Source organism: Rhinolophus sinicus, linkage group LG02 (genome assembly GCF_036562045.2).
Source record: "Rhinolophus sinicus isolate RSC01 linkage group LG02, ASM3656204v1, whole genome shotgun sequence".
Taxonomy (NCBI): Eukaryota; Metazoa; Chordata; class Mammalia; order Chiroptera; family Rhinolophidae; genus Rhinolophus; species Rhinolophus sinicus.
Genome location: NC_133752.1, coordinates 58,195,444 through 58,222,763, shown reverse-complemented (window position 1 = coordinate 58,222,763; position 27,320 = coordinate 58,195,444). Strand labels below are relative to the sequence as shown.

Below are 27,320 nucleotides of genomic sequence, written 5' to 3'. Positions count from 1 at the left end.
AAGTTTGGTGGGTGGATGCAAGCTCCGGCTGTGCCTAGGGCTCCTTAGAATGTACTTTCACCCCAGTCTACACACAGTCATTAAAAACTCATTAAAGATTTGGCTTATATCTCCTTACCTCCATCTACAGTTGATATATCTTCTACCTTCTACTCTGCCAGGGGTGAGACCGTGGATCTCTTCATTCCTATGAAAGTCTTGTAACTGTTTAGAATTTATTTGGGTTTCACTGCATCCTCAACTCTCTGGTGGATTCTTAAAAACTGTAATCTTATAGCTTATCCAGCTTGCTTTAGTTCTTAGGTTGGAATCACAGTCTCCTGCAACTTTCTATTATCTTAGTCACAAGCAGAACAATCAATTCGTTTCGGTACTTTACAACAATACATGTAACTACGGAAAACTGCAGCTCAGATGCATCCTGTCCGTAATATAGTAAGATTGCAGATTACTGCAAATCGGGCTCACCCACTACTGGGAAACAAAATCCTTAAATGAGTAAATGTGCTATCTAATCTTGAGACTTTTATTTGTAGCATTACCCTCATTTTTATATATTTAAAAAGACATATATTTTGCCAGTCTGTACTCAAGGAGAGCAATGTAGAACTTTTAATTTTTACCTTTTTGCTTATTATATTACCCAGTGAAGAATGTCATGTCTACATGGAGATCCTGTTAGTCACAGGACTAAGAAGTATTTCAGTCTCTATATATCTGCTCGGTAGTCCGACATGAAAGCAAAAGTACTTTGATTTGATGTACCTTCAGGGCAATTCTGGGAGTTAACACTCATTTTCATGGGAAATGGAATGTCCTTTCAATCTTGTACAGAGCAGTCCTGTGATTTTCTCTCATTGAGAAAGTCAATTCTGTCCTTAAATCTACTTGAAGATTACATATTCCTACTTTTGAAATATTATGGAAAATTTAAAGCATACGCTAAAGTGAAGACAATACAATGAACCCCATATACGTATCACCTGGATTAAAGACTGTCAACGTTTTTCCCATCCTTTCTCATATATCCCCCACTGTTGTCTTTAAAAAAATGCTATAGTATTTTAAAATTTAAAATTAATCTTTCACTATGCACTCTGCTTTTAAGATTTATGAACAAATCTCTCAATATAAACAGGGTCTCTAGAAAATGAGATCCAGAAAAATAGATTAAAATGTCTTTCCATGGGATTGGCCTCAGTTAAGACCCTCAGCAACTTGGTCTCGTTCCCTTTACACCTTTTTTCTCACTATCCATTTACATAAACAATCTGCTTTGGCCCATCAGGTCCACTTACTCTAAGCTTCTCCATATAGTGAGCGTTCAGTGAGTTTTGAATAAAGGATTTATTGGCTAAGTGAATGAAGCATTGTATGTAAGCAAGAAAACATATCTATCATTTCATGTTCATCTGTATAGTGTTTACTTTGACCTGACTCTCTAAGAAAATCAATAAAACTGCCTGTTGGGATTTTTTAAAAATTATTTATTAATTTTTTCTAGTTACAATTGGTAATTCAGTATTATATTGTATTAGTTTCAGGCGTACAGCCTAGTGGTTAGCATTTATATAATTTATGCAGTGATCCCCCAATTAGTCAAGTACCCACCTGGCACTATACTTGTACATACTTGTTGCAACATTTTGACTACATTCTCTATGCTGTACTTCACATCCCCATGACTATTTTGTAACTACCAATTTGTATTTCTTAATCCCTTCACCTTTTTCTCCCATCCTGCCAAACCCCGCCCTTCCCTCTGGCAATCATCAATCAGTTTGTTTTCTGTATCTATGAGTCTGTTTCTGTTCTTTGTTCATTTATTTTGTTGTTTAGATTCCACATGTAAGTGAGATCATATGGTATTTGTCTTTGTCTGACTTATTTCACTTAGCATAATACCTTCCAGGTCCAACCATGTTGTCACAAATGATAAGATTTCATTCTTTTTTATGGCCAAGTAATATTCCATTGTATATATGTATCTTTTTTTTTAGACCAGTTGTCTATTGATGGACACTCAGATTGCTTCATATCGTGGCTATTATAAATAATGCTGCAGTGAACATAGGGGTGCATATATCTTGTTGAATTAGCGTTTTGGATTTCTTTGAAAAAAATACACAGAAGTGGAATTGCTGGCTCATATGGTAGTTCTATTTTTTAATTTTTTGAGGAACCTCATAACAGTTTTCCATAGTGTCTTCACTATTTCAAGATTGTTTGTTCTAGTTCTGTGAAAAATGCCATTGATATTTTGATAGGGATTACCTTGAGTGTATAGATTGCTTTGGGTCGTATGGACATTTTAATGATATTAATTCTTCCTATCCATGAGCATGGTGTGTGCTTCCATTTATTTCTATCTTCTTCAGTTTGTTTCTTCAGTGTGTTATAGTTTTCCAAGTGCAGGTCTTTTACCTCCTTGGTTACATTTATTCCTAGGTATTTTTTGTTTTCTGGATGCAATTGTAAATGGGATTGTTTTCTTAATTTCTTTCTGATGGTTCATTATTAGTGTATAAATATACAACTGATTTCTAAATATTAATTTAGTGTTCTGCTACTTTACTGAATTCATTTATCAGTTTCAATTTTTTTTTTTTGTAGAATCTTTGGGGTCCTGTACATATAGTATCATGTCATCTGCAAATAATGACAGTTTTCTTCTTCCTTTCCTATTTGGATGGCTTTCATTTCTTCTCCTTTCTGATTGCTGTGGCTTGGACTTCCAATACTACATTGAATAAAAGTGACGAAAGTGTGCTTCCTTGTCTTTTCCTGATTTTAAAGGGAACGCTTTCAGCTTTTCCCCATTGAGCAGGTTGTTAGCTATGGGTTTGTTGTATATGGCTTTATTATTTTGAGGTATGTTTTCTCTAGTCCCACTTTGATGAGAGTTTTTATTATAAATGGATGCTGGTTTTTGTCAAATGCTTCTTCTGCATCTGTTCATATGATCATATGATTTTTGTGTTTTCATTTTTTTTATGTTGTGTATCATGTTAATTGATTTGCAGATATTGAACCAACCTTACATCCCAGGAATAAACCCCACTTGATCTTGGTGTATGATCTTTTTAATGTCTTGCTGCATTTGGTTTGCTAATATTTTGTTCAGGGTTTTTGCATCTATGTTCATCATGTATGTTGACCTATAATTTTCTTTTTTTAGTAATGTCTTCGTCTGGTTTTGGAATCAGGGTAATGATGGCCTTGTAAAACGAGCTTGAGAGCTTTCATTCCTTTTGAATTTTTTGAAATAGTTTGAAAAGGATAGGTGTTGAAGCATTCTTCTTTGAATGTTTGGTACAATTCACCTTTGAAGCCATCTGGTCCAGAACTTTGGGAGTTTTGTGATTACTCATTCGATTTTGTTTGTAGTAATTGGCCTGTTTAGATTTTCTGTTTCTTCTTGATTCAGTCTTGGATGATTGTATGCTTTTAAAAATTTGTCCATTTCTTCCAGATTGTCCAATTTGTTGGCATATAATTGTTTGTAATATTTTCTTATACTCCTTTATATATCTGTAGTATCAGTTGTCACTTCTCATTCATTTCTCATTTTATTTATTTAGGTCTTCTCTCTTTTTTTCTTGGTGAGTCTGGTTAAAAGTTCATCAAAGAACCAGTTCTTGGTTTCATGATTTTATGGTTTCTTTGTTGGTTGTGGGTTGTTTTTTTTTTTTTCAGACTCTGTTTCATTTATTTTTGCTTTGATCTTTATTTTCCTTCTACTCACTTTGGGCTGTTTGCTGTTCTTTTTCTAGTTCCTTTAAGTGTAGGGTTAAATTGTTTGTTTGAGATTTTTCTTGTTTCTTGAGGCAGGCCTATGTTGCTATGAGTTTCCCTCTAAGGACTGCTGTTGCTGTGTCCCATAGATTGGAGGTCATTGTGTTTTCATTTTCATTTGTCTCAAGGTATCTTTTGATTTCTTCCTTGATCTTTTTTTTTTACCTTTTCATTATTTAGCAACATGTTATATTTAGTCTCCAAGCATTTCTGTGTTTTTCAGTTTTATTTCTTGTAATTGGTTTCTAGTTTCATACTGTTGTAGTCAGAGAAGACACTTGATATGATTTCAGTCCTCCTGAATTTATTGAGACTCGTTTTGTGGCTTAACATGTGGTCTGTCTTGGGAAATGTTCCATGTGTTCTTGAAAAGAATGTATATTCTGCTGCTTTGGGGTGAAATGCTCTAAAAATATCAATTAAATCCATCTAGTCTAGTGGGTCATTTATGGCCACTGTTTCCTTGTTGATTTTCTGTCTAGAAGATTTGTTCATTGGTGTCAAGAGGGTGTCCAAGTTCCCTACTATGATTGTATTACTGTCAATCTCTGCCTTTATGTCAGTCAATATTTGCTTTATGTATTTATGTGCCCCTGTGTTCAGTGCATAAATGTTTACAAGTGTTATATCCTCTTGTTAGACCAATCCCTTCATCATTATGTAATGTCCCTCTTTGTCTCTTATTACTTCCTTTGTTTTACTCTCTGTTTTGTCTGATATAAGTACTGGTACCCCAGCCTTTTATTTCATTTCCATTTGCATTAAGTATATTTTCCCATCCCTTTACTTTCAGTCTCTGTGTGTCTTTTTATCTGAAGTGGAGCTCTTATTGACGTCATTTGTGTGGGTCTTGTTATCCATTCAGCTACCTTATGTCTTTTGATTGGAACATTTACCCATTTACAGTTAGAGTAATTATTGATAGATATGTAGTTATTGCCATTGTATTATTCATATTTATGTCCCTCCCTTTTTGTTTTTTTTAATTTTTTTTTTATTGTGGTAGAAGTCCTTTTAACATTTCTGGTAATGCTGGTTTGGTGGTGATGAAGTCCATTAGCTTTATTCTTATCTGGCAAGCTTTTTCTCTCTCCTTCAATTTTAAGTGATAGCCTTGCTGGGTAGAGTAGCCTTGGTTGTAGTTGCTTGCATTTCATCTCTTTGAATATTATGTACCAATATTTTCTGTCCTGAAAAGTTTCTGTTGAGAAATCAGCTGACAATCTTATGGGAGCTCCCTTATAAATAACTAGTTGCCTTTCTCTTGCTGCTTTTAGGGATCTCTCTTTGTCTTTAAACTTTGGTATTTTAATTATGATGTGTCATGGTGTGAGCCTCTTTGGGTTCATTTTGTTTGTGGCTCTCTGTACTTACTGGACATGTATGCCTATTTCCTTCACCAGGTTGGAAAGTTTTCATTCATTATTTCTTTCAATACATTGGTTTCTTGGTTCTCCTTCTGCTACCTCTATGATGCAAATGATGCTAAGCTTGATTTTGTTACAGAGGTCCCTTAAACTAGCCTCATTGTTTTTTCTTTTTGCTGTTCCAGCTTTTTCTGCTACTAGGTGTGATCACAAAATACAGTGAATGTTCCAATAAAAAAAATTATTACAGTAAAAGACACATTGCAGTTAATCCCCCTCAAAAGACCCTTCCCCTGACTTCAAACACACTTATCCCATCATTCTTGCCACTTTCTGAAGCAGTTCCTGAAGTCCTCCTTCATGGGTGTCTTTAGTTACGCTGTCATGGCTGCCTCGATGTCCTGAATCATTTTGACTTTGGGAAAGAGCCAGAAGTCGCACGGTGCCAGATCCCATAAATAAGGTGGATGAGGACAAACTGTAATGTTTTTATTTGACAGAAATTGTCATATACCAGAAACAATATGTGACATGGAGCCTTTCTGATGTGATCAAACAGTATGGTGAATGGTGCAGCTGAGTGCCATCCGATGGACAGGCAGGAATCTTCAGTACGGGAAGCAGTACATTAAACCTTAACAAGTTTCAATTTGTTCAGTGCAGTCAGTCAGGTGTGAGCTATGGTTGAGAGAGGTGTCTTTCAAAGTGTGCCATAAATCATTCTCCATTCTGACAACGTTCCATGTCACACATCTCTTCTAGTATATGGCAATTTCTGTGAATGAAAACATTGCAGTGTGTCCTCGTCCACCTTATTCACCGGATTCAAAAGGACTTCCATAACTGTTTCAGAAAGTGGCAAGAATGATAAAATAAGTGTGTTCAAAGCAAGGGGGTGGGGGGTATTTTGAGGAGGATTAATGGCAATGTGTCTTTTACTATAATAACTTTTTTCAAATTTAAACATTCACCATGTTGTTTGATCACACCTTGTACTTTGTCTTCCAAATCGCTGATTTGTTCCTCTGCTTCATCTAATTTACTGGTGATTACTTCTGGTGTATTCTTAATTTTAGTAATTGTGTTTTCATTTTTAACTAGTTCTTTTTTTTTTATGGTTTCTATGTCCCTTTTTACCCTTGCCATCTCTTGTTGAAGTTCTAAGTTCCTTGAGCATCCTTATAATCATTGTTTCAAACTCTGTATCTGGTAGATTGCTCCATTTCATGTAGTTCTTTTCCTGGAGTTTTCTCCTGTTCTTTCATTTGGGAATATTTCTTTGTTTCCTCATTTTGGCTGCCTCTCTGTGTTTGCTTTTATGCATTAAATAGATCTCCTACATCTCCCAGTCTTTGCCAGGTAGTCTTACATAATGGGTGCCCTGTAGGGACCAGTGGTGCTGTCTCTCTGATCACCTGTGCCAGTGATCCAAGAGTTTCCCTTTTGTGGGTTGTGTGTGTCCTCCTATTGTAGTTGAGCCTTGATTGCTGTTAGCATAGTAGTGGATGGGATTGACTATCAAGCTGATGGACTGTAGGGTTTGACCAAGTCCACAGCTTACAGGCTGATGTGCAGGGGGCTTCCCCCACAGAATGGGACTTGTTCCAGTGGGCTTTGGTGCCTGCTGAGACACCCTTTTGTGTGTGCCACTTGTGGGGCAAATTGGATGGTGCTCTGCTGCTGTCTGAAGCCAGCCTTCATCTATGTTGATTCTGGGGCCTCTTGGGAGGGGCTCCAGTGCAGGTCCAGGTCAGCTACTGCCTGTGATCAGCCCAGGACTACCTTGTAGGAGCTACAAAGCAATCCACTGTTGGTCGTTGCCTATGCTGGACCTGGAAGCATGTGGGAGAGGCCATTCTGTGAACCCAGGACAGCTGCCACCAGTACTGGATCTGGGATAGCTCCAGAAAATGCCAGGGAATCCCAAAGCTTGCTGCCACCTGTTGGCTGCCCATAAGTCTCAGCTGCTGATAGAGTCTCATGAGGTAGGCGAGTTGGGTGATGCAGGTCATAAGGAGTCACTAGGGTGTCACAAGTGGTGTTCACCAGGTTAATGTAGATTCTGGTTTGGCACCAGTGCTGAGCCTGGAGCTACTCTGCAAAAGTCTCAGAGCACACTGAGACTAGCCACCAGGCACCTGGGGCCCACTGACCTTTGAGAGTTGTCCAAGAAAGACTCTATCACTAGCCGGGGCTGGCTCTAGCCTTGAAAGTTTCTCCGGTGACACATGAGTTGAAGCCAGCTGTTTGCTGCCAAAAGAGCCTCTTTTGGTGTGTAGGGCAGGGATGGCTGCAAGTTATGAAAAGTACCTCCAGTGGTGTATGAATTGGGTGGGGCAGGGTCCCAGGAAATCACCAGGGTGAAGTGAGCAGAGTTCACCAGGTTAATGCAGATTCAAATTTGACCATGTGAGGGAAGGGCTCAACACAGGAAAGATGTCACCCATCTACCAACTCTTGGTAGAAGGGTTTTACACTGGGATAATGGTGATTGTCCCTCCAGCCCTCATCCCACACCCACACAACTCAGTCTCTCTCTATAAGTCTCTTGTGCCTCCCGAGTTGCCATTCCTTAGCTGGAGCCCAGGATGAGTGCCTGCGAAAGAGTGAATCTGTGCATGGGCCCTATAAGAGGATGTCTGGGTTTCCCACAGCCTTCTGTCTCCCTGGAAGGTCGGAATCTCCACTGTTTTACACATCCAGATGTTGTGGGGGCTCCAGCACGTGTTATCTGGGCTGGGAATCCCAGTGTGTAGCTGGGGTCCCTTGCTCCTCTGAAGGGTTCTTCTGTGGCTGAGATACCCCTCTTGATTCTCAACTGTGACACACAAGTGTGACATGAGCCCACTTCACGTCTCCACCCCTCCTACCAGTCTCAATGTGGCTTCTTTATATCTGTAATTATAGGATTTCCATTCAGCTGGACTTCTGATGGTTGTCTAGACTACTTGTTCTATAAATTAGTTGTAATTTTAGTTTTGTCATGGGAGGTCACATTTGTCCACTCTGCCATCTTGCCCCCCTCCTGCTGTTGGGATTGTTTTAATGCACCTTACTTCTTTGGGGAACTCTAGTTATAAAAAAGGATTCTGGTGATATTAAAGTATTGAAGTAAAATTATGGTATATTTTTGTTGATTTTAAAACAAAGAAATCTGTTACCTATTATGACCTCTAAACTTTATATTCTGCTGAAAACATCCATATGCAGAAGTCTGAAAAAAAATAAAATATGATTAATCACCTCTCATAAGCAGAGTCTGATAAAAGAGTAATTATGTAATTCAGCTATTTACAAGTTGAAGCTAATATAGAAAAAATATTTCAGGGAATGATCTAGAGTTTATTTTTTATTGTAAAAAAAGGTGTGAGCATTTTACTTTTTGAGCTCTGTAAAAATATAGAACTCTGTCTGGCCAGAGATTCTCCTTTTATGTGTGTGATGTTTTATGACTAGATCACTCATATCAAGAAAATTCATTGAATAATAAAGGATACTGATGATGCTTGGTTTGAGGTACCGTGTTTCCCTGAAAATAAGACCTACTGCGAAAATAAACCCCAGTTAAGATCATCAGCCAGACAAACCCATTTAATATGTTATGGCACTATTCCAGAAGAAGATGATATGACTGTATTTGAATAAATGTAGATAGTTGTACATGATAAAGAAGACATCCCCTGAAAATACACCCTAATGCGTCTTTTGAAGCAAAAGTTAATATGAGACCTGGTCTTATTTTAAGGGAAATCGGTAGAACTCTTGCCTCCAAGAACAGGAGAAAGTCATCTTTCCACATTTATTTGCAGGGTATTCTCCAATAACTCTTCCATTAGCACATCATATACCCATTAGCCCTGGACCCAAGAGGAAGTCCAATATCGCGGTGCTGGCAGATTCAGGTGCTGGGTCTCTTTTATAAGAACTTGAATCCCATTCATGAGGGCTCCACCCTCATGACCTAATCATCTCCCAAAGGCCCCACCTCCAAATACTATCACATAGAGCAGGGTGTCCAAACTGCAGCCCGTGGGCCAACTGCGGCCTACAATCCATTTTTAATTGGCCCACAGCAAATTCCAAAAATATATTTAGTTTACTTAAATAAACTAGGTGAGGCAATACATACTTCACCTCGAGTGAGTGGCCCGGCTGTTTGTGTATTTTACCGCATATGGCCCTTGGTTAAAAACGTTGAAAAAAGTTTGGACACCCCTGACATAGAGGATATGCTTTGAACATATGAATTTTAGGGGATCCCAGGTATTCAGTCAATAGCACCCCATCAGTGTTGGTCAGTAATTGGCTGCAAGAGTGCATAACATTTCAGGTAAGGTAGTTCTTACATGGCTGAAGGCAGTGCTCTAGAGGAGGCAGCTGTGAGCTGATCACAGCTGAAACTCAGAGCAGCTGAAAGATGAGTGCACTGGCCTTGTCCACTACGCTAGCAAAGGGATTCTCCTGCATAGTAGAAAAAGTAAAAAAGCAATAGGAATGAGCTGCTTTTGAGAAGTACAGCATTGACAACATGACAGCAATTCATGAGATACAAAAAAATTTGAAAATTGACCTATGAGCTTGAGGCCATGTAACATAAGGGATGGATATTCTATACATAACTCCATAGCCCATTACTGCACTTTCTAATAATGGATGCTAATGATGCAGACCTGGAGTCAAGAAGAAAAAAATGCTATATTTTATTGGGATATGCAATTGCAAAAGCAGGGACCATCAGCATTTTTATAGTTTAATTCCTTAAATCACCAATCTCTAGTTATTTAGAAAAGAAATACCTCGTTTGTGGAAGTGCTGGGTAAATGAGTATTTAACCTAATATAACTTTTAGACCATTAACCATGGGTCATCAGCTTGAAGCACAAGACTGCAAACTACAAAAGTAAGTACTTTTTCAACAACAGTGGTGTTTCAGAGTCTCAAGTTTTGAGATTAGGGTATTATTGTGTCTCAGTTTACGTTCAGGAAGGTTGACAGGAAAGAAGGACTTTGTGGTTTGTTTCTGTTGAACAAGTGGGTGATTGTAGAGCTGTACCTCAAACCAGGTAACAGATTGCATCATTCTCATTGTATTTTCAATAATTGCTAGCCCCCTGGCCCTGCTTACCTATTATTCCATTAACACCTCATCAGATTTTACCCTGCAGTGGTTACTCAGAGTGTTGTACCGAAACTTTGAACATAATCCCTATATAGCCCATCAAGTATCAAAAACTGCTTTGATATGTCTGTGTTCTCGAGAAAAATGTTAATGTTTTTCTTCTTCAGTTCCATAATGCTACCTTTGACTGGGCAATGTTGTCGAAGAAGGAGTGTTTGAAATACGGAGGACAGCTCCTGGGGAACAACTGTGATTTTGTTCCTGATATCTCACTCATGTCTTTCATCCTCTTCTTGGGCACCTACACCTCTTCTATGGCTCTGAAAAAATTCAAAACTAGTCGTTATTTCCCAACCACAGTAAGTACCTGCACTTTAAATAATTTTCATTGACGTTACACTGTATCAGCAATAATACATTTTATCGAAGAAAAAGGGCACCTGCAATTCAACCTTTCCAACATAATTGTCTGCATTGAAAAAAAAATTGCTTTCCAGTCTTTATCCATATGCATATGTATTTTTAACATAATTGTAGTCCAGCTTTGAAAAACCTTCCAAGAATTTTGCTTACATATTTCTGTCATAAATTCTGACTGTCATAATTCTGACTAGTGGGGCACATTCTATCTAAAAATGCACAAGTTAAGAAAACACTTTTTAAATCCATAGTGTTTAAGTACATAAGCAAAAACTCTTTATATTAATCACATTGTATTAATATGAAACTGAATTTTGACATTGTAGAATTCCTTGCTCATCATCTGAGCAATAAATTACTCATCAGGTGAGTAATTTAGTAGTTGAATTACGGACAAGGGGAGTAAACTTAAATTGTTTTGTTATACAGGTATTGGTGCAAGATATGAGTGTTATCTGAGCCCAACTTTCCTTTTCATAATGATGACTGTCATATGGAAAACAGATAATTGAGCTGGGTTGTGCAGACATCCTGTCTCCCATTAATATGCTTGGGTGAACTTAAAGTTAAAGCTGTGGTTCCTTGGAAGGGTACAAGATAAGACCAGCATTTAGTTAATGGCATTTTGTTTTTTTACCTACAGAGTGAGACTAAGATAATCCCTTGCTTTGCAGTTCAATTCTCAGTGTTTAGGATGTCAATAATTCTTAGGTAATCGTGATAATACCTGATGTTTATCAGTGAGCTACTCTATATAGCTGGAATCTCATGAACTTTCTCCACTTGTATTTTGTGTAAAAGCAGTGGAAGAACTTTAGAAGACATGAGATGCAGTTGATGAAGTTCTTTTTTTTCAATTCCTAGGAAATGAGACTTAAAGTTAATATATCGCTCTCACCTAGGATGATTTTTGACTTTGAGCCTTCTTATAAAATTGAAAATAAAGTGTAGTGTTGATAATTGTCTTAGTCTCTTTGGGCTACTATAACAGAATACCACAGCCTGGGTGGCTTATAGACAACAGAAGTTTTCTCAGTTTTGGACTCTGGAAAGTCCAAGATCAGGCACCACCATAGTTTGGTGGTGGGCCTTCTTCCTGGTTCATAGTCAGCGCCTTCTCACTGTGTCCTCATGTGGCAGACGGGCTAAGGATCTCTTTGGGGTCCCTTTTATAAAAACACTAATCCCATTCCTAAAGACTTCACCCTTATGACCTAAGCATCTTCCTAAACCCCGCCCCCTAATACCATCTTCTTTGAGAGTTAGGATTTCAACATACGGCTTTTTGAAGGACACACATTCAGACCACAGCAATAATGAGATGTCCTAAACTAGCTGGCCCAGGGAATGAAAAATTTCCACAAAGTGAAATGTAGAAAAAAGTGTTCAACTTAGTCTTCCTAAAATGGACACCACAAACTGGTGGTCCACAGGCAGAATTCAGTCCCCCCACCCTCCCAGCCATTCTTTGTTTAGAGCACAGGTATGTATGTCAATATACACACTTGAGGCCTTAGTGAACCTGTACTTTGCAGGTCATTATTGTACTAACCGCTCTCTATTGTCTAAGATTTGTATACTTCACACATTCAGATTAACTGCCTGTCCCTGAAGACATTTGAGCTTGTAACACTTTCATACACTTGATCTACCTCTTTAATGGTATAAGTTTCCTGTAGAACAGATTCCTGGATAAAGGTCTTCTAGGATGATTTCTTCTTCTCTATTGAGGTTTTTCTCCTCTTTAAATTATTAATTCATTGGGTGTCTTTTTTGGCTTACACTTTGGGAATCATCACCTACTTGCCAAAGTCTGGTATTATTTAGGCATAGTAGGTGGAGAAGTGGAAAATTTGTGAAGTACTTGTAAGTCATAATTAGAAAGTAAACTAATTTCAACCTTAGATGAAGAGAGATCATTTTAACTATATGTAGGCATTACCTTTTTTTCCCAGCAATAATTCCCGTATTGATAATAGCCGTTCAGACTTAAAAAAATTTTCCCCTTATAAGAGCCCAAGCAGGTAATTTCTCAGCCATTAGATAAATGCTGTTGAGAAAGTCATGAGTATGTGAAAATAGAATAATGATAGCATTCTAGTTACAACTCCTGTTAAGAAGGTTCTCAGAATAGTTTTGAATTGTATATACCAAATCATACAATAAACAGGGAGGAGAAAGTGAATGTGATTTCTAAGGAGCAATGATTAAGCATGTAGGCTTTCCGACTTTCTTTTTTGTTTTTTTTGTTTTTGGGTTTTTTTTATTCAGGATGTTCTATTGTCCTTTAGCTCGCACAGTCATTTCTCTTTTATACTCTCATTTCTAAACATTTATATGATCTGGTAGTCAATTTAAGACTATAAACTGCTGGGAAACTGTTATACTTCTATTTTATTCCTTTCATCAATTAGGACAAAGCTGGATGCAGACTAGGCACTCAGTATTTGTTGACTACTGGAAACCAGTCAGGTAGAGATAAATGCTGTATTTTGTGAAAAGAGCCCAGATGAAAGAATCCAGAAGTCATAGATTCTAGTGTCAGCGCTGCCATTAACTGTGTGCTCTTTGATAGCTGGCTGTGGTCTTACCACAACCCTAAAAGGAGAGCTCAGCTAGATGAAAATTAACATCTTTTAAAGCTCTAGTATTCTATAATTAGAATTCTATTAAACACATTCTCTATGTTAAGCTAGTGCTTATAGTAATGATCAGGACTTAACACAATTCCAACAATTAATTACTATCTACATCCTTATGCTAGGTCCACAGGTGCTGCCAGTCTCTCTCTGTAGATGATCCACAGTTGTCCGTTAGCAAATTCAACATGTAGTTTTTCTTCCCACATTTGAACCTACTCGTCTTCCTGTATTTATTATCTCAGCTAATAATATCACCTATCTTCACAGCCATCCAAGATCAAAAATCTTAAAATCATATTTGATGTAGCAAATGAGTCCCAGCAGGAAGCAAATGATACATTCAAATTACCATAATTTGAGGCATTTAATAAAGGCATTTCTACAAAGATGAGATTAGGTTTAGAGAAACCACAGGGGGAGTGTAGTGTCCCAATGCTAGTAACAGTCGGATTGTTACTATCCCTGGCCCAAAGGATATGGAAAGGGTGTGGTTGCTGGAACCCAAAAGAAGAGAGAAGGGTAGAGAGCAGTGTCTTGAGAGGTGCTGTGACGTTAGATGGAGGAATTTAGCCATCTTGAGGTAACCTCACAGGGATCCAGGTAAGGGAATCAGTCCTTTGATCTCCCACTTCCTTGTGATGGCCTGCCCAGGCTGCCACAGCTAAATGCAGCTGGAGTCCAGAGAGCAAGGGAGCCCATTGTAGACCACACAGGTCAGCCTCCCAAGGCAGAGAGTTTGGTGGGAAGGAGTAGAAAATGGATCTGGTATGACAAAACGTGGTATCCATCGCCTTTGCCTCTCCAAGTTGTTTTCTTACTTTTTTGTCAAATTAAACTTACCACCGTCCCCTTGATGATCCTGCTAGGGTCTCTCTCCTTTGCGCTTATACTTCTGTTCCCCGAGTTCAGGCCCTCATTACCTTTGCCTAGACCAGAATCAGTTACCCATGAAGCCACTTGTAATCCATCAGTATGAGCATGTAAGATGAAGTTTGCTAGCCTGTCTATCCAGAATTTAATTTGTGTATCAGATACTTCCAGAGAGCCCAAATGCTCAGTGGACATGGGTGGAATACCAGTACTCTGCTGATTGTCTCATTTGTGCTCCTATTCTTGTTAGAGGGGTGCATCAATCTGTTATCCCACACAGCAACTGGTCTGTTACATCAGCCTCAAGTCTTTAGTTAAAGTCTTTCAGTATCAAAACTTCCTGTAGGAGCATCACAGCATAATCTGTGATCTCTGTGGCAGAAGGATTAGGGCATTAACATGAAATGTTCTTCCAGAGTTCCATACCAACCAGTGATAGTATGCGTGGAACAAAGATGCCATCCCTGCCTGTGGGTGGAAAAATGAAAGCGGAAGCATGTAGATAGAGCAGGAAAACGATTAGTAGAACTTATAAAGCTACAGAGCCCTCTGAATTAGGCAAAATTATTGGTACTTTAATATAGTCAAATTCTGTGTGGCCAGCTGATGTATGTAATTAGCATGAAAATGCATTTCTTAAGGAACTACTTAATTTCCTCATTTTTCTTCTCTTAGAATAAGTAACAATTATAACCTTCATGTGAATTGATGTAATGGTAAATTCTTTGTAAATATACCTTCTGGTTGTAAGAGTCATTTAAATAAATAAAACCAGTACATTCCAGGGTACATCAACAGGCACGATACCTTCTATGCTTTATTTAGGTGACATTTCACCAGAGTGTTCTTTGATACAATTATTTAGAAAGACAGTATTCTGTATCCTATAATTAGTGTATTCACTCAATATTAAAAAAATTACTATGGTTCTGTGCTTAACGCAATACTAGATGGTAGGGATACAAAGACAAGTTAATTCATGGCCGTGGGACTTAGTAGGACTTTATTTTTCTTTAATAAGTTAGAGTTTGTAGTTTTTAAATGAGAATGACTGATTTTGATCCTTCTGCCCCATTCATGCATATTACCTTCTGTGAGACCACACTTTGGTGCCTTCTTTGACCTTAGTAAGTTGATGGTGATCTTTGAGAAAGTGGCTTTATGGATGAGGTAAAAGTAGAGGGCTTCAGAAATTTCAATGAAAACATAATGAGCATTTTAGTTAGGTGATACATTTAGTTTTTATCCATGTAAAACACAGGAAAGTCTAGAATTCTGCAATTAGCTTATATTTTTGGAAACATGATTGTTTTTTTGACATTTTGGCCTGTGACAATGCTATTAAAATCAGATATGTTTAGTTTATAAATAACTATGAAAACCAGGTGACATCCCTATTCTGTGTCCTTTTTCTCTCAGAAACTTTCTTGGTAAATGATAAAAACTGTCAAACTAAAACAAATAATGTATCAAAAAATGAGTACAAAATAATGTATTTTATGTCTAGTGTTACTAATACTGGGTGACATTTGGCTGGTTCTTGCAGAAACATCAGACCGCATCATGCCATTGAAATTCATTCAGAAAATGACTTTGTTGTCAGTGAAGGAAAACCAGATTTTCAAATTCTTGTGCTATATTGTACCAAGGGAAGTAATTTTTAAAGTCAAATTTGTTTTTAATCCAAAATTGTTTTTCATACTTATTTTCTTAACAATGACAAAGGGATATTTAGTTTAAAAATACAACATAATCTATTAAATATTTAACAAAGATTACAAATACTTTAGTTCTTATGGACATATGACCGAAAAAAAAACGTCAACCTAAACTGAATCCTAAGAAAAATAAGGTTGGGAGCACTGATAGGCCAAAGCATTTTGTGAGACCTTTAATGGTGGCATAGAGGCAGTGTATGGATAATTTTGACCCTGGTACTTTGTTGGTACTAAACACTTTCAGCTTACTTGTTCATCATAGAAAAGTCATCAACATTGAAATCTATCCGTTAATACAAAATGATCTCCTACTCCATTTCCAGGTTGTATAATTTATACATATGATTTACTAATTGTTGTTACATTTTTTTATTTTTTTTTATCTTAATATAAATTATAAAACCACTTTAAGTACTGGAGCCTTTTATTATAATGTTTTGATTGGGGGGGATATATCCAAGAAGACCCTATTAGAAGATCAAGAAATTTTGATGATTAGGACTTAATCATTGACTTGTACTGTTAGGACTTTGACTACCACCTAGTCCAACATTGCCTCTTAATTTCTGACAAGTGGTCTTCTGGGGGCTGCTCGAATGCTTCCAGGAACGGGAACTTCATGTCTCCGAAAGCATTCCTGCCAGAAACACAAATCTGTCTTTCTGTAGCCTCTGTCCTCAGGGACTGTCCCTGCCCTTTGAAGCTACACAGAACACGTTTAGTCTTTCTTTCCTATCACAGATTTCACATCTTTGAAGACAGTTTCTCCCTACAACTTGAGGCCTACCATCATTTTTATGTGAGTGGTTTTGGACGCCTATTCCTCTGGTTATCCTTCTCTGGATCAGCTCGAGATTTTCAGTTTCAACTTAGAATACAGTGATTAGATTGGGACGTAGCATTTTTCATGTGACTTGATCACTTGCTTCTGGCACACATTCATTTGGCTCCTTGTTCTACTGCTCAGTTTTGAGGAAGGAGGGAGGAAAGGGCCTGTGATTGCTTCAGTCTCCTTAGCATCCCTGCTGAACCACTTTATTAGGCCTACTCCCTTCTGTTCCATACTACTTGGAAAAACATTTTTTTCTGGTAGACTTCCGTTGGCAAGCTCTAAGCCTCACCCAGATAAATTGCCCAGTTGAATTCCCTTCTTTGTTCCCCAAACTCTCTCACTCTGGAACTTAAGGCATTAAAATCCTAGAGTCTAAATCAGACTTCCCTTTTATTGAATTCTAATTATAGCGGGCATTATTGATTCAAAATATGGAATATTCTGATTACCATACTGATATCAATGCTATTTCTTTTACAGTGCTTTATAGCATTGGCTTCTAGGGGGGATCCGATTTCTAAATTCTCCTGGTACATTGTGCCTTTTCGTAATTGCCAAAAGGCATATATTTATCTGGCATTTTTTTTTCATCTAGAATAAATGCTTTTTTACGCAATTATTTAGCATTTTTGAAGCACCATGATCATGAGAGGAATTGACATTGTGAATTAATATTTATTGAGAATGCGCAGGGTGCCTACTGCTGTGCTTGTCTCTTTGTAACAGCTCCATCCATTGAGAACCGCTCTGCAGACTCACAGCCTTTCCCCCAGTTAATTTAGGAGCAGCTGTGGTCCTCGCAAAGTGAAAACCAAATGTCCTCTGGGGCCTCAGAGGAACCAAATTCATTTTTCACCCCTGTAAATTAACTAGCTTCTCTCTGTGGGGTCCCTATGATTATGACTCTTTGAATAAGTTATACAGTATCATCGTTTGTGAAGAATATGTTTATAATAGATTTATTAGGTTGTTTTTGCCCAAGAACAAGAGAACAGCTTATGGTTATTTGAATTTCCCTTTTGGTCCACTTAATTTCTTCCTTGCTTTGGTAATTTAAATATTTAAGCTGGTTGCTTCTTATTAGATGGATTGAGATATTTTGTAATTAATTCTGCAGAGGACAGAAATATTTTTTCTTTTCATGTTTATAATTAAAAATGGTAAACAAAAATAAAAGAGCTCAAAACCAATCTGATATAAAAGAATCTTAGTTGAAACACTTTTTCTCATTCGTGCATCGAGTTACGAATTATCATATGTTGTAGCACCAAACTGTTTTATGGCAAGCCCTTGCTACATATGAGTTATCTTAATTTGTGTTTCACTTAGATTGTGGTAATGTGTATTCCTGGAATACTGTAATTTGAGCCTGGAGAGACTTAGTGTTTGACTGGATGGACATCTATAAGTTAGGATTTTTCCAAGCTACGTTTGAGGCCTCTGGATCCACAGGATTGGGCATGAAATTCTGTGGAAATGGGTTTTCTTGTGAAAACTTTGGCACTTCTAATCATTACCAGTAATAACTAGTAGAGAATTAAGAACTATGAGTTTCTAATTGATTTCTTTATTTATATGTTGACACATAAAAGGGTGCTGTATTGGAGTTTGATGAAAATGGAAAGTAAAAATAACAACAAAAAAAGAAAGAGAAATTCACATATGTTTCTTTTTCTAAATGTGTTTGGAAATGTGAGAAGGGCCCAAAGAGAGTGATTCTTATCTCCTAAAGTCACACTCAAAGCTCCTGTACACACACAGGGCCTAGAGTATATCTAGTAAGCACTATATTCTCAGTGCTTGACGTTTTTAGGGCACTTTCTAGTTCCATTGGTTTTGCCTCCTTCAAAATAAAGTTCAATTTTAGTACAGGGTAAAAACCTAAATAAACTGCTAAAATAGCACCCCTACCTGCCTTCTCTAATTAAAGGATTTAGAGTTGAACACAAAACTGGCCTGGGAAAAAATCAGTTTACTTGACTATGAGTTTAAACTGGATCCAATATCTTAGTAATGAATGTCTTACAATAAACACTCTCCAGGAGTGACTTCTGATATAACTGAACTGTATTGTACACTTTAAGGGGAAGGAATGGGAAATAAAAGTGAATATATTATATAAATCATATAATCCTGCCTGTGATTTTTAATGAGGTTAAGCACTATTATAAGCAAAATTGAGTAGCTTTTTTCCTCATAAATTTTAAGAAATGTCATCCTGAAGTTTATTAGCATTTGTCTTTTTAGCTACTTTTATACCTACAGTTTAATAGTACATCTGACAAGAATACCATTGCCAAGAGGTTCTTCAAAATGTATATATTGATGTATAAATTTGAAAAACTAATAGCTAAACTAAAACAGATAAACTGTCTATTTATTTATATTAGTTATTAATTTTCCATTGCTGCTATATCAAATTACTACAAACATGATGGCTTAAAACAACATAAATTTATTGTCTTGAGACCTAGAGGTCAGAAGGCTCACATGGGTTCCAATGGGCTAAATCAAGGTGCTGTCAGGGCTGTGTTCCTTCTGAATGCTCTGGGGGAGAATGCATTTCCTTGCCTTTTCCAACTTCCAGAGGCTGCCCACATTCCTGGCTCATGGCCTCTTCCTCCATCTTTAAAGCCAACAATGGCCAGTGGAGTCTTTCTCACATAGTATCACTCTGACATTGACTCTCTTGCCTCTCTCTTTCACTTATAAGAACCCTTAAAATTACATTGGGCCCATTGGAATAATACCAAATCACTCCCCCAACTGATCAGATCAATCTAGGTCAGCTGATTAGCAACCTTAATTCTGTCAGCCAACTTAATTCTCCCTAGTGACGTACATATTCAGAGGTCCCTGGAATCAGGACGTGGACATCTTTTGGGGGACGTTATTCTGCTTACCACATTATCTGACCTAAATTTTAACATGATTATGTTGGCTGATAACCCCAACAGTATACTGAAGGGCGGCAAGAATAGAAGCAGGAAGATGAGATAGGAAGCCAGTGCAGGAAACCATATGAGATAAAGTGGTGGATTAGACAAGGATGGTAATAGCTGTGGAGGTGGTGAGAAGTAAGAGGATCCTAGGTATGTTTTTGGGTAATTTGCTGATCTGTTAGATGTAAGATGTGAGAGAAAGAGAAGAGTTGTGTAGATGGTCCAAAAATTTTGGCCTAAGCATGAGAAAAAAATAAACTGCCATTAATTAAGATGTAAAAAAACTGCTGAAAGAGTTGGTTTGGGGCTTCAGTGTTCAGTTAATGGAAGGCTGACAATGCCTCCTCTCCTAACGAAAGAAGCAGCATTTTCAGGTGCCTGGTAGTGATTCTAGTCAGGCCCATCTGTCACCTGTCAGGCCCTGTGGGAATTTCTACCAAGGAACTGAAGATTGTATTCATTTGCTACCCTCTAATTCTCTTCTCCTGTTTGCGAGGAAGGAGCAGTGATGTCTTTTTAATAATGACTTCTAGATTATCTGAATTGTCAAGAAGTTGGATTTGGGAGGGTGGTAAAGAAAAGAGAACACTTTTGCCTTTGTGATGACCTCTGTTATTCCAGTGACTTATGACCTACTAGTCCAGAGAGGTTGTTGTAACCGCCTAATATATTACTGAAACTGCTTTGCATGACGATCTGGTCAGGTCATCCTGAACTGCCTGTGTCAACACTTACTTGCATAAAACTTAAGAAATGGGAGTTTCCTCCAGTATTGAGCCCCTGGTATTGAGCCCCCGGGAAGCATCCTTTTTCTGTAGGGATTCCAGATACTTCCAACCAAAAGTAACCCTGAGTGACAATTCCATATTATTACCAGGCTTTTACTTCTTATTTATTGTATTTGAAGAGTCCTTTCAAAGACCTCCTGACAGTAGATTAGTTAGTTATTCCAGTGGTTTTTGCAGCCAAAGAGTCCTTGTGGAACTTGAAAAAATAATAGTTAATGTATATTAGGAGAAATTATTATGTTCCAGATGTTATATTAAACACTTTCATTGGCTTATTTTATTTAATTCTTAGAGCAAAGCAATGAAATTGTAGGGATTATTTTGGCTACATTTTACGGATGGAGTAATTAAAGCTAAGAAATAGTAGTTACAGATAGGGAATCACGGTGTTGGAGTTCCAGCCTAGGTAATCTGACTATAGAAACTGCTTCTCACTGCTATATCATATTTTCTCCCCAAACTGTTTCCTGCCATCTATTCATGCTTGAAATTATTGTGTGTGATTGACGTTAGCTCGTCCCTAAAAGGTCTCATAGCTAGCTTTCTGCTCCTCTATGTGTACTTCTCAAGAAAGCTAAGCCTAGCAGAATCCAGCCCTCTAAGAGGGAAAGCAACTCCTGGCAGAAAAGGCCATCTTTGATTCTGCTGCTAGTTAGTAGCCACAGCTCCTGACACCTGGTAAAAAATGGTCAAGAATTGAGCACCACCACAGCCTTCAGCATCCCCACATCGCCAGGTAATTTCATTCTTCGCTTCAGTGTGTATGGAACACCTGAGTGCAGTAGTGCTACTACTCTTTCAAAAGACCCGCTGTCCTGAAAACTGTGCAGTCACTCATCCTATCACTGATCTCGCTTCGTCTAGCAGTGCCAGAAAACAGACTGACTGTTCACCTTGAGATAACTTGGTAACTGCTGAATCAACCCTGCTTTTATTTGGGAGCAGGCTTCCTTGTGTGTGACTTGACTGTGAGCTTCATGAGAACATGGATTATGTCTGTTTTGTTCACTGTAGCCTCTAGCACCAAGCAAAGTATTAGGTACTGAGTAAGTTCTTGTTGAATGATCAGATTGTGCACATCCATGTGTGCATACCTTATGGGCAAACTCCGGTGTCTGTGTTCTAGTGGTGCTCTTAGGCTGTTGTCAGTGCCACTAGACACTGCAGAGGAATGGCCAAGCCACTAAATGGGCTCCCCTACTGACTCAGAAATGCACCCACTCCATGGGAAAGGTTTGGATTCAATGCTACAGCCCATTAAGCCCAGCCCTTGTCCTGGCCAGAGGCAGGTACTTAGGGAGTGTGAAGGTTGTGGACTAACAGCAACCACTCTTAAGGAGATGCGCCACATACAGGAAATTTTAAGCACTAACTTAGAGTGAAAAATACTTTCTTTGAAAAGTCAGTGAAACCATCAAATTTCCATCTGGCATCATTTTACATTTCTATGAGGTCTTGGTCCACTCAATGGACTGGAACCCGTCTCTGCTACATTCTCTGTGTTTTCAGGTTACCTTATGGAATTTATCTTGCTCTCTACTTAAAACGCTGCCTCCCAAATAATAAAGAGAATTCTGTGTTTTTGTACAGATTTTTATAACATGCCCCGAGATTTCATCCTTATTCAGGTCTCTTTTGTGCTGCAGTAGGAAGAGTGTTTATACAGAATTTCAGGGATGTCTTACCCTTGATTCCTTTCCCCTGCACACATACACACCGACCTGTTGTGTGGGACTAGATTATTACTGGCCAGCTGAAAAGTGATGCAAAGTCAATTTAAAAACATTTCTCTGCAGTGTGATACCTCCATTAATTCGTTAATGAAGCTGTAACTATAAACTGTTAGAAAATACAGAATTCTTCATTTAGTTCAAACACAGGCAAATGTAAGTATGCAGTGCTAAACAGTCCCTGGTTTCTTTTTTATTTTTCCAGGCAAGAAAACTGATCAGTGATTTTGCCATTATCTTGTCCATTCTCATCTTTTGTGTAATAGATGCACTGGTAGGTGTGGATACTCCAAAACTAATTGTGCCAAGCGAGTTCAAGGTAAGTGAATTTCTGTCTTTTGGTCATTCCTGGAACTCTTTGGCTTTTTTTCCTTTCCTCTATTCTTGTTTGTCATATTTCTCTTTGAGTTAGTTTAGTACAATTATCCATTTCTTTACTTCAAAATTGTCCCATTGCTAGGTGCATACATATGTTTTGTCTATTCACTAAAATGAAATGCTTGACTTGGATCAAGTGTAACGTTCACATTATATTGATTTTTATTGAAAAATACCTTACAATAACATTGAAATCTCTGGTTTATGTTTTTAGAATATTTTAAAATATCCAAAGTATTTCATACAACTTATCATTTTGATCCATATAATTCTAGGATGCAGTGTATCATCATTTTGATTTTATAATGTTGAGTTTAAAACTCACAAAAATTAAGTAAAATGCCCATGATTACATTACTAACTCAGTGCTCTTTTCCTGCTACTAAACTACCTGCCATATATACACACATTTTTATATAATGTGCATTTTAATTATTATAAAGAAGATACAGGAATTATTCATTTTATAAACCTGTTAGTATGTGCAGGCCTAATGGCTAAATTTACATTTCAGTCATTTTTAAATATCTGTACCTAACTTTCCATTATAAGTTTTTCACCCATTTTCTAGAGCATTGCTAACCTTTCTCTCCATCACAGAGACCATATACTGGCTAAGGAACATTAACTGTAGCTTTAGCTTAATAACTAGTCAGTGAGAAAGGATATCTATGTTATAGCAAGCAAAATATTTTTAGCATTATTCTGCCTTCACATACTCATTAACAAAGATAAAGTTCATTCAATCATTAATTCATTTAAGCCAATATTTGCTGAATGTTTGCTTTGAACTAGGCCCTGTACTGGGGATTTGCAATGCATTGATGAGCAAGATAAGGTTCCTTCCCTTACGAGCTCACATCCTGGTAAAGGTAGTAAAATGTGGATAGATTCAGTGATGGTGTTATGAGCAAAGTGACATGGAAGACACAAATATCTTCAGAGAAGTGAAACTTTCTCAATGGTAAATGTGGAGAAAATCATTCATAGATAGGATTCTATTTTAGTTTACGTGCATTGTTTAAAGTTAGGAAAAAGATAGGAAATTTTTTTTCTGTAGTAGAAATGTGTCATCTATTGATAGGAGAGTAGATGGAGAACTGGAAAATGGCCATATTTTTCATTTTCTGTGATATTTCTGAAGATATAGCCAGTTAGTCTGGGTTATTTTTCATATATAAAATTAAAAAGACCAGAGTGTTCAAATACATTCAGTTATAACAGGGAGAAGTATTTGTAGCTCTCTTTACATATTATATTATGAAACTATTATAATTTGGCAGTAGTAGACACAACTCCAATATAATTGCTAAAATCTATGAACAAAGTTCATGGTGGTTTTGTCATTTCTGGCCTGCCTCTCTACTGAACATTACATCTGGGTTTTTCTTATGACTGCCCCTTAAGCTTAAGTCACTTTCTTCCATGTCGAGTGTCCTTATCTTAGGTGGTTCTAAATGCACAAAATGGCATTTACTTCTTTTCTACCAGCCTGTATTCTTAGTCTCCTTCATTTAAAATATTGCCTTAAAAATAATCTCCGTTGGGAAATTTTGGGTGAATAATCTTCTTTGTTCAACCTGTCAGTAAAGTATTTCCATTTTTCAATATGTTGGCCCTCCAATAAGAAAAATATGTCTCCCCCAGTGATTTTGCACCAAGTATGTGTTAATGTTGTTTGTTTTATGTATTAATATTGTTTGTTTTTTCTCTTCTTCAAGCCAACAAGTCCAAACCGTGGTTGGTTTGTTTCACCATTTGGAGGAAACCCCTGGTGGGTGTACCTTGCAGCTGCTATCCCTGCTTTGTTGGTCACCATTCTGATTTTCATGGACCAGCAAATCACAGCTGTGATTGTAAACAGGAAAGAACATAAACTCAAGGTAAATGTTCATAATAACAATTATCATTGCCTTCTGCTTTCTTTGCGGTACATGAAAATACATATTGATTAAAAACCAAGATGGTTTTATTGGGAGTTATAGCCAGTGTTAAGACAGAGTCATAGATAGATCACCTTGTGTTGACACAGCTGCTCAATATAATACTTTAGAAAAACTTCATTTAAATCTGAAAGAATTGTTTTATATCATATTTCCTTAGCCACTGAAGAGGGCAATATAAACTGTTTACCACTCAACCACTGTCATCATCCTGCATTTGATTTTAATGTGATAATTGGCCTTAACAAAGACAATGGCAAATGCTTTTTCTGAAACTAGAAAGATAAAAATGTGGGTTTTCTTTTTTAATTAATTGATGTGGTGAATTATTTTAATAGATTTTTCTATTGTTAAACCAACCTTGCAATCTGTAGAATACAGTTTTTTTTTTATGCATAGTAGAATTTGGTTTGCATATATTATTTGGGAATGAGGACAGGGGATTTTTGCATCTCTGTTTAAGAGTGACATTGGCCTGCAATTTCCCTTTCTTATAGTATCCCTGTCCGACTTTGGTATCAGGAATATACTATCCTTATAAAATCAGCTGCAAAGTGTTTTTCCTCCTATTCCACTTCTAGTCCATTCTCTGAAACAGAATATAATATTATCTTTATTGTATGCAACATGCCAATTATCTTTTCAATGAATGATCAGACATGATTGTAAAATTAACTGGGAAGTTTCTGTGTGGAACTTATAAAACTGATAGACTGTTTTGATGGCTATAAAATATTCAGATTTCTATTTTTCTATTTTTTCTATTTTGTTATTTTTCTAGTCTGAATCTATTATTTTTCCCTTTAAATTTCTAATATTATTGATCAATCTACCCAGAGGTTTGTTAATTGTATTATTCTTTTTTCAAAGAAGCAATTTTTTACTATATTGTAAAATTCCCTTTTTACATTCTTTGCTTTTAACTGAAGTATTTAATTCATTTAAATTGATACTGATGACTGATAGATTTGTATTCATTTTTGCCACCTTTTTTTTGCTTTCTGTTTGTCTAAATTTCTGTGTTCTTTTTTATTTTCCTTTTTTGCTTTCTCATAGGTTGATTTAATTTTGTTTTTATTTTCTTCACTCTCCTTTTTTTTTCTATTACTTTGGAAGTTACACACTTTTCTTTTAGTGATTATTTTACATATTTTAAAATGCATATTTTAGTTCTAAAGTTAGTATTTACCCTTCTCCTGAATTATGCTAATGGATAAAAAATGGCTCACTTTTTTTTCCAATTTACAAATATTTATGTATTGAAAATGAGGGGGGGAAAGCACTCAAAGGAAAAAAAATCCTGATTCAATCTAATACATATATTAATCAAACCAAGAACACTTTCTTTTTTTTTTTTTTTAATTAAATTTATTGGGGTGACAATTGTTAGTAAAATTACATAGATTTCAGGTGTACAATTCTGTATTACATCATCTATAAATCCCATTGTGTGTTCATCACCCAGAGTCAGTTCTCCTTCCATCACCATATATTCGATCCCCCTTACCCTCATCTCCAACCCCCCACCCCCCACCCCCCTTACCCTCTGGCAACCACTAAACTATTGTCTGTGTCTATGAGTTTCTGTTTCTCATTTGTTTGTCTTCTTTTGTTGTTTTTGGTTTATATACCACATATCAGTGAAATCACATGGTTCTCTGCTTTTTCTGTCTGACTTGTTTCGCTCAGCATTACTCTCTCAAGATCCATCCATGTTGTCACAAATGTTCCTATATCATCTTTTCTTACTGCGAATAGTATTCCATTGTGTATATATACCACAACTTCTTTATCCATTCATCTATCGAAGGACATTTTGGTTGTTTCCATGTCTTGGCCACCGTAAACAAAGCTGCAATGAACATTGGAGCACACGTGTCTTTATCTCTAAATGTTTTCAGATTTTTGGGTAGATACCCAGGAGAGGGATTGCTGGGTCATATGGCAATTCTATTCGTAATTCTTTGAGGAACCTCCACACTGCCTTCCATAACGGCTGCACCAGTCTGCATTCCCACCAACAGTGTATGAGGGTTCCTTTTCTCCACAGCCTCTCCAACATTTGTTACTATTTGTCTTGTTGATGATAGCCATTCTGACTGGGGTGAGGTGATATCTCATTGTGGTTTTGATTTGCATTTCTCTGATGATTAGTGATGTTGAGCATTTTTTCATATGTCTATTTGCCATTTGTATGTCCTCTTTGGAGAAATGTCTCTTCAAGTCCTCTGCCCATTTTTCAATTGGGTTGTTTGTTTTTTTGTTGTTGAGTTGCATGAGTTCCTTGTATATTCTGGATACTAGCCCCTTATCGGAGGCACTGTTTGCAAAAATCTTCTCCCATTCAGTTGGTGGCCTCTTTATTTTGTCAATGGTTTCTTTTGCTGTGCAGAAGCTTTTAAGTTTCATATAGTCCCATTCGTTTATTTTAGCTTTTACTTCCATTGCCTTTGGAGTCAAGTTCATAAAATGCTCTTTGAACCCAAGGTCCATAAGTTTAGTACCTATGTTTTCTTCTATGCAGTTTATTGTGTCAGGTCTTATGCTTAAGTCTTTGATCCATTTTGAATTAACTTTGGTACATGGTGACAAATAGCAGTCCAGTTTCATTCTTTTGCACGTGGCTATCCAATTCTCCCAGCACCATTTATTGAAGAGGCTGTCTTTGCTCCATTGTATGTTTTAGCTTCTTTGTCAAAAATTATCTGTCCATATTTATGTGGTTTTTTTCTGGGTTCTCAATTCTATTCCATTGGTCTATGTGTCTGTTTTCTGC

At 37.1% G+C, this 27,320-nt stretch overlaps 1 protein-coding gene across 6 annotated transcripts in view; it reads left to right on the top strand.

Moving 5' to 3' along the window:
* The window catches only part of SLC4A4 (solute carrier family 4 member 4), a 343,152-nt gene that overhangs the window by 275,267 nt on the left and 40,565 nt on the right, over positions 1 to 27,320 (top strand). For all 6 annotated transcript variants that reach the window (XM_019757100.2, XM_074324475.1, XM_019757101.2 and 3 more), the window contains 3 exons: positions 10,449 to 10,640; positions 22,429 to 22,542; positions 24,323 to 24,484. In XM_019757100.2, the coding sequence (XP_019612659.2) occupies positions 10,449 to 10,640; positions 22,429 to 22,542; positions 24,323 to 24,484 (468 nt within the window). The remainder of the gene's footprint in view (positions 1 to 10,448; positions 10,641 to 22,428; positions 22,543 to 24,322; positions 24,485 to 27,320) is intronic.